Source organism: Amblyomma maculatum, chromosome 5 (assembly GCF_055883805.1).
Source record: "Amblyomma maculatum isolate TAMU_Amacu chromosome 5, ASM5588380v1, whole genome shotgun sequence".
Lineage (NCBI taxonomy): Eukaryota > Metazoa > Arthropoda > Arachnida > Ixodida > Ixodidae > Amblyomma > Amblyomma maculatum.
Genome location: NC_139348.1, coordinates 68,506,320 through 68,518,536, shown reverse-complemented (window position 1 = coordinate 68,518,536; position 12,217 = coordinate 68,506,320). Strand labels below are relative to the sequence as shown.

General features: G+C 41.6%; 1 protein-coding gene across 2 annotated transcripts in view; it reads left to right on the top strand.

The window, feature by feature from the left end:
- The first annotated feature begins 3,875 nt into the window (after positions 1-3,875).
- The window catches only part of LOC146188457 (uncharacterized), a 56,768-nt gene continuing 48,426 nt past the window's right edge, over positions 3,876-12,217 (top strand). For both annotated transcript variants that reach the window (XM_084603784.1, XM_084603783.1), the window contains exons 1-2: positions 3,876-4,146; positions 4,455-4,673. In XM_084603784.1, coding sequence (XP_084459910.1) covers positions 3,994-4,146; positions 4,455-4,673 — 372 coding nt within the window. In that variant the 5' untranslated portion in view covers positions 3,876-3,993. The remainder of the gene's footprint in view (positions 4,147-4,454; positions 4,674-12,217) is intronic.

Below are 12,217 nucleotides of genomic sequence, written 5' to 3'. Positions count from 1 at the left end.
AGCTAAACTATTCTATTCGCATTATATAGATTTGCGCGCGCGCACTTCATAAGACGGTGCTATTTTTAACACTCATATATAATACTGCCTGCCCACGGATTAGCAAATCCTGAAGCTTTTGCTGCAAAATACTACCTCGTACCAGGGAGTCTCTCTCTCTCTCCCTCTCTCTCGAATCAGCTTGTAGGGATCGCAGCTGCAGAGCGACCAAATTAAGAAATTTCGCCTTGTTGCACGTGACAATTCCACCGAAATTTTATTGCGAAAGCAATACTACTCTGGTTTCGAGCCTTCAGCGTAGCGCGGCCGGTAGCCACGTCTTACCCGCGTGACGCTGTGCACTCGCGGCGCCGCAGCCGACTTGGGGTGTAAAATAGGATTAGCGCCCATGGAATCAAAATATTCCCAAGCAGTTTTCTCATTTCACGGGGCACCTGTGATGTATTTATTCGCTACAAAGCAACTATGAACATCCTAGAACAGATCGTGAAAATATGAAATCTCATTACTGAGGCTAAGTATTTTTAAAATACCGCGAAACGTACGGGGGTACGAGTTGGGAGGGCGACCCGTAGAAACACATGAAAGCACAACTTACCGCAGCATATGTTTCTCGTTCGCAGAGCATCAGAAGATGGTGGCCGGTCGTTAAACGTTGACCAGCGCTTTAAAGAAGTGTGTGATAAAGAAGAATGTGTCATTGCGGAGGCAGTCTACTTTTAAAACTCCCCGAATAGCCTGTGTTATGAATCCAGACACCGCCCAAAGGCAAGCTGCAGGTTTGAATCCTTACAGTCTGATATGCTGCCACATTAGGGTAAATAAGCTTGATAATACTGTCGCTCCAGTGGTAAGTCCTAGATAGAATTAAATTTAAAAATCAGTGTCAAACGCGATACGACAATATGGACCGAACGAGAATCGCGCACTGTAGCAGACGACGGCGCAGCTGGTGATGCATATGGTCATTTGCAACTGCGCGCTCTGTTTATCGTGCTGTGAACAGTCCCGTAAATCGTCAGACTTGAAGTACTTGCAAGGGAATGTGGTATACGATGCAGCAATTCCGGAAAACGTGAAAGCTGTCGGAATGAGATAAACAGCGCTATAAGCTGCACTGTATTGAGGTCGTTGTGCACCCGGACCCATTTGATACGCCTGAAACACACTGGGAAGTCCTCCAGACGTACTGGCGCGGGCGCTCTGACACTATTGGATATGGCAAACATTGTATAGTGTATTTGATTTTTTCACCGAGTCGCTTCACTGTAGAGACCGTCTCGGCATAGAAGTCCATATAAGACCGGCATTCACGTTACCCCTAGGCATGTGCGTTCATAATAAAAAATTACAAGGGTCCAATGCTGCTGAACCAAATATTGAGCGAAGCATATAGCTGCGGGGGACCGAGCACTCTTCTGTTCTTGTTCTTCTTCCTCCCACATATAAAGCCCAGCTTTAACCAATCCCTTAAGCTGGGCTTTATATGTGGGAGGAAGAAGAACAAGAACAGAAGAGTGCTCGGTCCCCCGCAGCTATATGCTTCGCTCAATATTTGGTTCAGCAGCATTGGACCCTTGTAATTTTTTATTCACCCATCCAGAAAACTAGTTTCAGCAGGCAAAGCTTTCCGGTATACGAAGCACGTGCACGAGTACGAAACGACATGCTACAAGCAGCTAGAAATTAGCTACTAAGGTCGATCATGACACCATTCCTTAGATGGGACAAAATTGTCAATAAATCTTGTTGCCATGGGCTAGTTGGTGATATATTCTAAGAAAAAAGACAAAATTATTCTAGGACAAAATTGTCCCAGACCACAATTATATTACTTCACCGGGGTAGCAAAGTTTCTCAATATAGTAAATTATATTGCGAATATTGCCGTCTCACTCCGGCCTTCCTACAGCGCTCGAAACTCCCGTTGGCCGAATTAACGCGCTGTCATGTTTTTGTTTCTTTTTAATGCGAAAGCAATAGCGCGGCGGTAGCCACGTACCCACGTGACACTGTGGCGCGCCACACCCCACGTGACGTTAGGGTGAGAGCTGGGAATTACCAACTCAAGCGGTCGGCGTGGCGCGGTCGGAGCCGCGATCAATTGACAGAAGTTGCCAACTTGGGTCTCTCGTTTCACATGGGACAGTTATGTCAGAATGACCCTGCTAGGACCCTGGCATTCATGTTGCCTCTATAAGCCACTAAGGCGCGTTAATACGTCTTGGTTAAAGAGGGGCTTTATATGTGGGCTTACGAAGAAGCAAAAGAGAAGAACGCTCGGTCACGATCGCAGCTAATGCTTTCGCTCAATATTTGGTTCAGCAGCTTTGAACCCTTGTAATCGTTTTCCCCAAGCTTGAGGTTGCTCCTAGTCCTCTCCCGCGGTGCCAAGCAGCACGCGCGGTACACATGTTCGGCACTTTTTTCGTGCTCCTTATAGAATTCCTCGTCGAGTTGCTGCGCGATGCAGCACAATTAAGAGACGACAAATGGGCTATGTTTAAGAATGTTTTTCGAAATGAGGAAGGCGCTTTGTCTCTTTTTCATGGACACCATTTCAGTGTAATTTGGTTACAGTTCTCGGGATATACCATGCACCTCACCGCAAGGAATTAAGGGACACCGTCGTAACATCGTACATGGTCTCAACAAAGGCGACCTTCACCCCTCAACGAGTGAACTAGTAGTATAGTTAGGGTATAGTGCCTCAATCACAGGCCTCCATTTTTCATGCCACGTCCGAACACCATGTAAGGAAAAAATCCGAAGGGTACGGCGATATATATGTCTTCTCTTTAGAACGAGCTGTCAACGCTGGCACGTAAAATTTATTACAATTAACGATGAACCAGACAATAAGAAGTAATGTAACCCCACAGAATAAAAATGGGCACAATTAAAATATATGCAGTGTTATGCAACTCTATCGCACCCGCCCTTTTGGAAAATTTTTTAAAATATTTTACTTAAAAATATTTCTACTTAAGTAGAAAATATTTTTACTTACGGAGGAAATTTCAATTTATACCCCTGTCACACGCGTCGATCCTCATTGAACTCGATCTGCATTCAACTCAATGCAGATCGAGGTTGTCACACGGCAAATTTCAAATGCAATCGAGCTCGCGCCTGCTTGACTTCAAGCTGCTTCCTCAAGATTTCAAGCACACTCGAGAGCTGTCGTCGACACCCTCGTAGCGCACACGAGAAACATCTCTCAATACTCAATGAAAACGCCCGTGTAGCACGGATGCTTCAATCATTTTTGAAAACCTCAATGCAGATCGAGTTCAATGAAGATCGAAATTGACCGTGTGACAGAGGTACTATATGTACGTAAGAATTTATGTTGCAGTAGCCACGGTGTCATTGCAGCGAGAATCTGAATTTGAAGGGCGCTTTATGCTTCGATCGTTATACAATTGATTGATTGACTGAAAACTTTACTGCCACCGATATAGGAGGTTCCCTTACTCGATCGTTGCAACGATGTTGTTGTTATTGTGGCTGTAGGAAAAAGGAAAAGAAAATACACGGGCTTGCTACTGGCTCTGTAGCTGAGCCACCTCCGCTGCCTCATGCGGGCAGAAGAAAGCAGAGAAGAAGGAAAAAGAAGAGAAAGACGCGCGCCGCAACAGCCGTCGTCCACCACCTAAGCGGCAGGTGCAATGACGGCCTACAACTAAGTCCCAGCCCCGTAGCCAATAGGGCCAGGAACAGCCACCCTTTACCCCCTCTCCCTGCCAGCACCCCGTGGTTGTAACGCGCAGTGTAGAAGCAGACGACACCCATAGTGCGCTCCGTGTCTCCGCCTCCTCCGCTGATGGCAAGCGGTGACGTTCAGTCATGTGACAGCAACAAAGATCACATGGCACGCTCCCCGCTTGAGGGTGTTGTGAGGTTTACAATTCTTTCGTGTGTGTCCTGAGGAAACGTCACCCGGTACAACATCACATTTGAAGTGGAAAACGTGCTTAGACACATATCAGAATGCCTCGTGCGTGTTGTGTGCCGGACTGTAATAACTCTAATGTCAAGGGTTCAAGTGTCCGCTTCTACAGGTTCCCGAGAAACTCGACGCAGCGGGCGGCGTGGATAAAGGCTGTTGATAGGGAAAGTTTTGCTCCGACGATGTATACAGTGGTAAACATCACTTTGCCTTTGTACTGTGCCAACAGTACTTTTACTGAGCACGATGTGCCTGATTCTGAGCCCGACCGCGGCAGCTAGCTGCGTTTCGACGGAGGTGAAGCGCGAAAATGCGTTTGTGTGCTGTAGTACGTACTACGATTTCGGTGCACTCACAGGTGCACCTATTCAGTTCGAAGTCCTTGATTGCCTGAGTCGTTTCGACCCATTCTGCCCTCAATTTAGCTGATGACCTGTTCAGGCTGGCTTTGATAATTTGTTGTGTGAACTAAATACTTATTGTTTTATCTTTTTCCTTTCAGCTATGCGAGAAGCACTTCCTTCCAAGCGATTTCATCACAACGGCAACGCGTACGGATGTGCTGACCGGCAAGGTGATCGAAGTGGGGCTGAAAAGCTTTCGGCTGAAGCCAAGTGCTGCTCCTAGTGTTTTCCCCAGCAGTTCCAACGTGTCTCGACCGACAACATCAACTTCGGAGGCACGGGAAGATACCCATTTAAAAGAAGATCAGTGGAACAAAGTAGGCAATGTCACACAGTTTCCGTTCATGCTCTTGCATGCTTCTCGATTTTCGACTTCTACGTAGTTCTAAAAAATAGATGATCTTTTGGACCTAGCATTTATTCATGGTGTCACCAGTGATAGCATCCCTGTTAGTGAACATGTTTGTCAGTGTGATATTCCTCGGGAAACCAGGCTTAATTAGCTTATTGTGTCAGTATACCTTAGCAGTTACTATAAGTGTTACAGTCTTCTGACCAGTTACATAATGGCTTCTCTCCCGATGTCGGTAAGACCCGAATAGGGCCCGAGGTGGGCAGAAAGAAAAGCCTAAATTGGACGTTCCAGCAAATACTACAGCTGGTAAGTGTAGTGAGGAAACGGCTAATGTTGCCATCATACTTGCAGACATTCAGGCTAAGCATTCTGTCCTTATAAGTCTAAAGGACAATGCTGACAACATTGACTAGGCCATTCAACAAATGTCTGAGAAATATGACAAAGTCCTTGCTGACACGGCATGCCAAGAAGAAAAAAATTAAAGGGCTGAAAAAACAAAGTGCACAGGGCTGGACTCAGTGAAAGAACAACTAAATGACCTTGAATGGCGCACCCGTAATCTGAATCTCGAATTCCATGGAATCGAACTAACGGACGAAGAAAATCTATTACAAAACATAAACAATGTTGTGAAGGCACTAAAAGTACCAGCACTTGATAAAGATGATCTACTTGCTATTCACCGCCTCCCGACGAAATCCGATGAGATTCCAGGTATCATAGTTCGTTTTGCTAGACAAGAAACAAGAGATGTCTGGTTTGAAACGCGAAAGGTTCTTCGTGATGCTGAAACTCCCATTTATCTTCAAGAAAACATTACCAAACAGTGCAAACAAAAAAAATGGGCAAAAGACCACAACTACAAGTTCGTATGGCACCGTAATGCTAAAATCTACGTCCGGCGGAAAGAAGGGGACAGCGCTTTCCATATCAAGTCGCTGAATGACCTACATATGATAGAATCTGCCACAGACTAAAAGGCTCATCAGCCATTAATTTTAGTTTCCTCGCTTATTCACTATGGTTCGTCACAGTTACATTCTGCCCAAGGAGGCAGTCAAGTCTATTGGTGCTGATTTTAAGTAGTCTTTCAAGGTGTTTCATGCGAATTTCCTGTCCGCCAGAAATAAGAGCACTTCTCTACAGGCCCTCTTGAGTCAAATAAATGTTCAGTTCAATGTACTCATGTTAACAGAAACATGGTATGACACTTCAGATTACTCTTTTTGCTTACCAGAGTATGATTCTTGTACTCTCAATCGAGAGTACGGCTGAGGAGGCGGTGTTAAGATGTTAATAAGAAAGGATGTAAAATATGAAAGACTACCTGCATATGCACGTTCATCATGCGACTTTGAAGTTTTGTCTCTTCTCTCGCACCAAAAACATTTTGTTACGGTATATCACCGACCAGTAGGCAACCTTGACCCATTTTTTAACTTCCTGGAGTCCCTTTTCTCATATACAAATGATAACGGCCTAATGGTCTATTCACACTTGCGACTAGATGAGGACGCGCGACTAGGACAGGAGCTCGCCACTACCGATGTTCACACTTGCGACAGTCGCCTTCTTGTTTTGTTCTCGTTCCGAACGAGTTGGGAGTAGGAGAGCTACTGGGCGATGGCAGCGAACGTCGGTAACAGCCGCTTGCCAGACACTTCAGCTTTTTCAGGCGAGAACGCCGACGACGAATAGACGGTGTCAATCACCGTGGTGTCATAAAATGCTGCGCTTGCATGAAAAACCCATTTCTCAAAAGTTCATGGTGCTTACCAAATAGTTCGAATATCTTTCCAATCTCCTCCCAGGCCATATTCTTCTCCCTGCCTTTGAATTCCAGGGGCCGTTTGTTGAAAAGGTAGGGTTATTCTTTAATTGCATTGAGAAGGTGCTTGATCGAGTACTCCGGGACCTCGCTGATTGGTGAAATGGTTTGCGACTAGTAGTCGCGCGACTGGAAATTCGAGCAGTGCCCGATCAGCCCGCGGCAGTCGCTTTTCGACCGATGCGACCATTTGCGACTGTCGCTTTTCGACCAAAACGGTCGCGCGACCGCTGCTAGTCGCAAGTGTGAACGGGCCTTAAGTCTCGATTGCGGAGGAAATTTTAACATAAACTTGCTTGACTCGTGTAGTCCTGTTAAGCACTTTAAGCTGATGCTAGAAATGTATTATATTAGAAATCCAATCGGTTTGCCAACAAGAGTTACATTACAGTCATCTACACAAATTGATATTTTTCTTACTAATTACCTCTCAGATAAGATTACAGCTGGTGTCTTAGCTTACAATATTAGTGACCACTTAAACATTATTCTATATGTCAAACCTCAAAATAAAGAAAAATTAGTGAAGTGTAAAATTACGTTCCAACAGATTTTGCCTTCCCAGCTTGAAAAATTTCGCAGGAATGTCATGAGCCTTGACTGGTCTGACATTTTCAACAGCTTGGATTCAAATTATGCATATGATTGTTTAATTGAAAAGTTCACTGACATTTATAGATCTTGTTTTCCTTTTGTTACTGTTAACTTATCCAGAAAAATAAGAAAGCCATGGATTAATGGCAATCTGTTGGCAAGAATAACAATTAAGAATGACAGGTTCCACAAGTTCAGACCAAAGGTATCATCCTCCTGAGAGAATTAAAAAGTATCGGAATAAGCCTAATAAAGATATTAAGAAAGCTAAAGCACACCATCCAGAAAAAAGCCTTTTAGTGCAGTTAAAAATAATAGTAAATCAACATGGAGAAAACTAAAAAAACTAAATTAAATTCTCGCTCTCACAAATAAATGGTCCGGTGGAGGAACTTTTCAAAATGAACAAATAGTTAATGGGGCTCCCCTAGCCGACCCATTTAATGATCACTTCGCAAGCCTCCCTGCTCCTCAGCCATCTAGACATACAAGGCTTTCGGATAACCCTTCTTGCCCACATAGCTTATTTCTTACGCCTACTTCAGACGAAAAAATGTATTCTGCATTCTTGAATCTGAAGAATTCACGCAGCTTTGACACTCAAGGCATGCATATCGAGCCATTAAAATATGCCATTGATTGTATAGCACCTGTACTAACGCACACTTTCAATTTTAGTTTTACTACAGGTACCTTCCCAAAACAGCTTCATGTAGCAAAAGTGAAACTAATTTATAAAAAAGGAGATCACAACGACCTTAGAAATTACCGTCCTATATCAATTCTACCAGCATTCTCTAAAGGATTAGAAAACCTTTTTCTAGTTCGCCTTGTTTCCTTCTTAGATACATTAGTAGACGCATTGTCGAGCACACAGTACGGATTCCGGAAACATCGGTTCACCCAATTAGCTCTGCTTGATCAAAAAGAGTATATTTTACATAATATAGAAGCAAAAAAACCTGTGTTAGGTGTGTTCATTGATTTCACCAAAGCTTTTTATTACCTGAACATTACCTTACTCCTCGGAAAGCTAGAACGTTACGGAATTCGCGGAAATTCATGGGAATTAATGAATTCATACCTCTGTCACCATTATCAATTTGTTGAGGTCAATGGCCAACCTTCACATTTATTACAAACGCACTCTGGAGTTCCCCAAGGAAGTATTCTCGGCCCCCTTTTGTTTAATTTATACTTAAATGATATCGCCAGTCTTCATGATCGTGCTAAGTTCGTAATTTACACTGAGGATACTAGTATAGTCTTTTCTTCCGATGACAGCACTGAATTGTTTATGATAGCCAACTCTGTACTCGCTAAGGTAGCTGCTTGGGCTCAGGAAAATGGCTTAGTAGTCAGCATTCCCAAAACAAAAGCGATTGTTTTCCGTCTTAAGACAGGTTCCAAAAAATTTAATGCTTAGTTTAAATAATAAGGAGATAGAAATAGTGAGTGAATTTAAAATGTTGGGAGTGATCTTCACGGAACATATATCCTGGGACAGACGCATAGATTATATATCACGTAAGCTTGCTTCGATTAACGGTATTTTGTACAGACATAGAGATTTCCTCCCCAAGAATATTTTGTTACTGCTATAATAATTTTTTGTGTCTCATTTACAATATTGCAGTTTGGTCTTGGGTACTACTAGCCTAACTAACATAAACAAGCTGAACATATTATAGTGAAGGGTTATTAGAATTATTACACGCTCTCAATACGACTGTGATATATACTCAATAATGCAGAACCTTGGCATAATGCGTTTTGAAAACATGTGCTACAATTATCATCTATGCCTTCGGCTTATCAGGGAAAAGAGAGCTAAATGCACTAGTTTAACAAGGCTCGCCAAATTGGCTATGAAAAGTCCATAACGCTACCCCACACGCAATCTCGAATTTTGAAAGTGCATTCGTTCCGGACTAATTATGGATTTCAGACACTTAAATGTCGAATTTCCTAATATGCTCAACACATACCTTAAGGGTAACATTGATATTCTTGATTTTAACCCAAATGAACTGAAATATTTATTCTTGTAATGTATTGTTTTTCTAATTTCTTGCTATCTTTGTAGTTGCGAATATTTTTAATCATGCGGAAGCTGTGCCCAATTCACTTTACATAAATGCATACATTTGTGGATGCTTTCTTAAATATGAACTATCAACCAAAGTCACATTTATGTCGCTGTATTACATTTCTATGCTCCTTTTTACCTTTACATTGTTCTTTGCAGTGCTGGTACAGTGTTCAATGTTTCCTTGTCTGATATTAGTTCCTAATCTTCCTCCGACTTCGACACTTGTATTCGCCTTTTTTTTTTTGTGTTGAAAGAAATGCGTTCAGTGTGCATACCTTTATTATCAATTTGTTAATAAGTGTATAATTTTGTTGTGTACAAGCCATATATATATATTTTTTGTATGTGTGGTACATTCTATACTTTAATTTATATATATATATATATATATATATATATATATATATATATATATATATATATATATATATATATGGGGATTTAATAGTTGGTTGGAACGTCCAGCGCTGGCAGCCGCAGAGTTTTCGGACGGTGGGGCGGCCAAAGACATCAGAAAATTTGGTCTTGAAATTCGCCCAGGTGGCAAAGTCCGACTCGTGGTTTCGAAGCCACAGATTAGCGACGTTGCTCAAGTAAAAGATGACATTATTGAGCTTACAATTGTCGTCCCAGTTATTGTGACGGCAAGGATTTGTCAAGCTGCTATTGCAGCTTTTTGCCTCGCCTCCCCCATCCTTGATGGAAATAAATGGAATAATAGTAGTAATAATAATAGCTTGTCTTGTGGAAAATGTGTTTAACCTGTTGGAGAATTATCAGGCCAAAAGAGCCTCCTTTTTAAGCATGCTTCCTAGGCATTTGCCAAATATGCCTGTGCTTGCCGTGTTGGTCCTTGAACTTTTGTGTTATAAGTTATAAGTAGTTATAAGCAAGCTACTTGAAATTGAAGCTGCCCACCCTGTTGCCATAAGGGGATGCTTGATGTCAGGTGAACACTGCCTATGGTTCTTTTTTCATCAAAATTTTAGAGACATCAAGTTTTTATTACTGCATTTCTACTTTAGAATTATGCTTATGACTCTCACTTATGCTCAGTAAATATTTTATCATTGCATTTCTTCTGCCGCACAGTTTCAGGGTCCTGAATGATGGTTCTGATGTCACAAGTTAGTATCATGCTAAGTGTACAAAAGCTGCTATATATTCACTGATTTATAGTTTTGATTCATTAAATAATTAAAATAAGTAAACCTTTAATTAAACAAAGTTGCTCCAGAAGCCAGAACAGTAGAGACTGGGCAAAGAGCTATATATTATACTGCTGTTTTTTGTGGGCCTCCTTTGATCTCATGTCATCGTTTGGCAGCCTGAGACCAAAACATTGTGGCAGAAGAAATTCAATTAGTATAGAATGCTTATGCAAGAAGTGTAGATTAATGTCATAAACGAGTATGGACTTGGACAGCTAATTCTTAGGTTCGTGTTTTATTCATTGTAATGATGCATAAGGCATTACTGTACATGGATCACCATGTGATATTTGCCTATGACTGCTAAATAATTTACAATCGAATTTCTTTTCTCACCTGTTTTGGCTTTAACGGCCAAGTGATGGCTGTGATGTGAAAGTAAAGTCTAAGTCACATCAAGGATGAAGAAACAGTAGCAGTTGTTCTTTTGTTTTAATTCACTAATATGGTACAGCCAGCCTGCCTTAAGGATAGGATTCACTAGAATTGAACAGAGGTTAGACTTCACAGCCATTGTTCGGCTGTTGAAACTGAAACAGGTGAGAAAAAAAAAATTAAATTTTAAAATATTCATTGGTCATAGGCAAAAATAATGTGGTGATCTATATACAGTAATATCTTATGCATCATTAACAGGAAGAAAAATTCTGCCAAAATTTCATGTATATACTTCTTTAAGAATAATTCTTATGCAGACATACAGTAATAAAAATTTGACAGCTCTACTCTTTATTTATACACCTACTCGTCGGCTGAGGGAGTTGTTGAAACGTCTCCTCTGGACTGCAGAGAAACTGGTTCTGCTATGGCTTCCATCATGCTAGTGCCAAACGCAAAATGCAGCCCAACGAACAATATGGTGGTGCCCAGCGACCAATTATTCAGTATGGCGGCACCCAGCAACTAATATTGAAAACACATTTATATTCTTGAAGGTGAGGGAAAAGCAGGATTAAGCTGAACTCTTATGATAGAAGAGATCAACTTGCCAGCATACTTTGAGTAGCAAAGGTTGTTTCTTTGTGGTGTGGCTAGTGTTTTGCATGGTGGTGAAAGAAACACCTTTTGTTTCTACAATTCAGGGCTAATTCTGTCAAACTGTGTAGGGGATCATATTCTGTCTGTAGCACAGATTGACACCTAAGCAGCTGGAACTCTTGAGCAAGATCAAATATCATCTTGGCTTACTTGAATTGGGAGCTGCAGCAGTTGTTTCAGGTATAACAATAGATAGAAAAATTGGGAATGATTCTCAATGGCAACATATAGGTGCCTGATAATCTGGCAATGTCTATGCACATCTTTTTTTTTTTTTTGCTCCAAGCCCAGCTTACACGTGACGGGTTGTCGGCACATACTGCTGCTGCTTTGTAGGGGACGAGGATTTGTCAAGCTACTATCGCAGCCTTTTGCCTCGCCTCCCCCATCCTTGATGGAAATAAATGGAATAATAATAATAATAATAATAATAATAATAATAATAATAATAATAATAATAATAATAATAATAATAATAATAATAATAATAAAATTGGGATTGAGTCTCAATGTCAACACTCAGGGGACTGATAATCTGGCAATCTCTATGCACATTTTTTTTTTTGCTCCAAGCCCAGTTTACACGTTCGTGTCAGTAGAACTAATTGGCTGAACCTCCAAACTATTCTATGATATGTGTATTTTTCTGAGCCAGACAGTACTAAACCAAACTGCTGTATTATTGCAGCATGATTCAAAGGGACGCAGAGAACAAGCTCAAGTTTTGCTTGCATCAATGT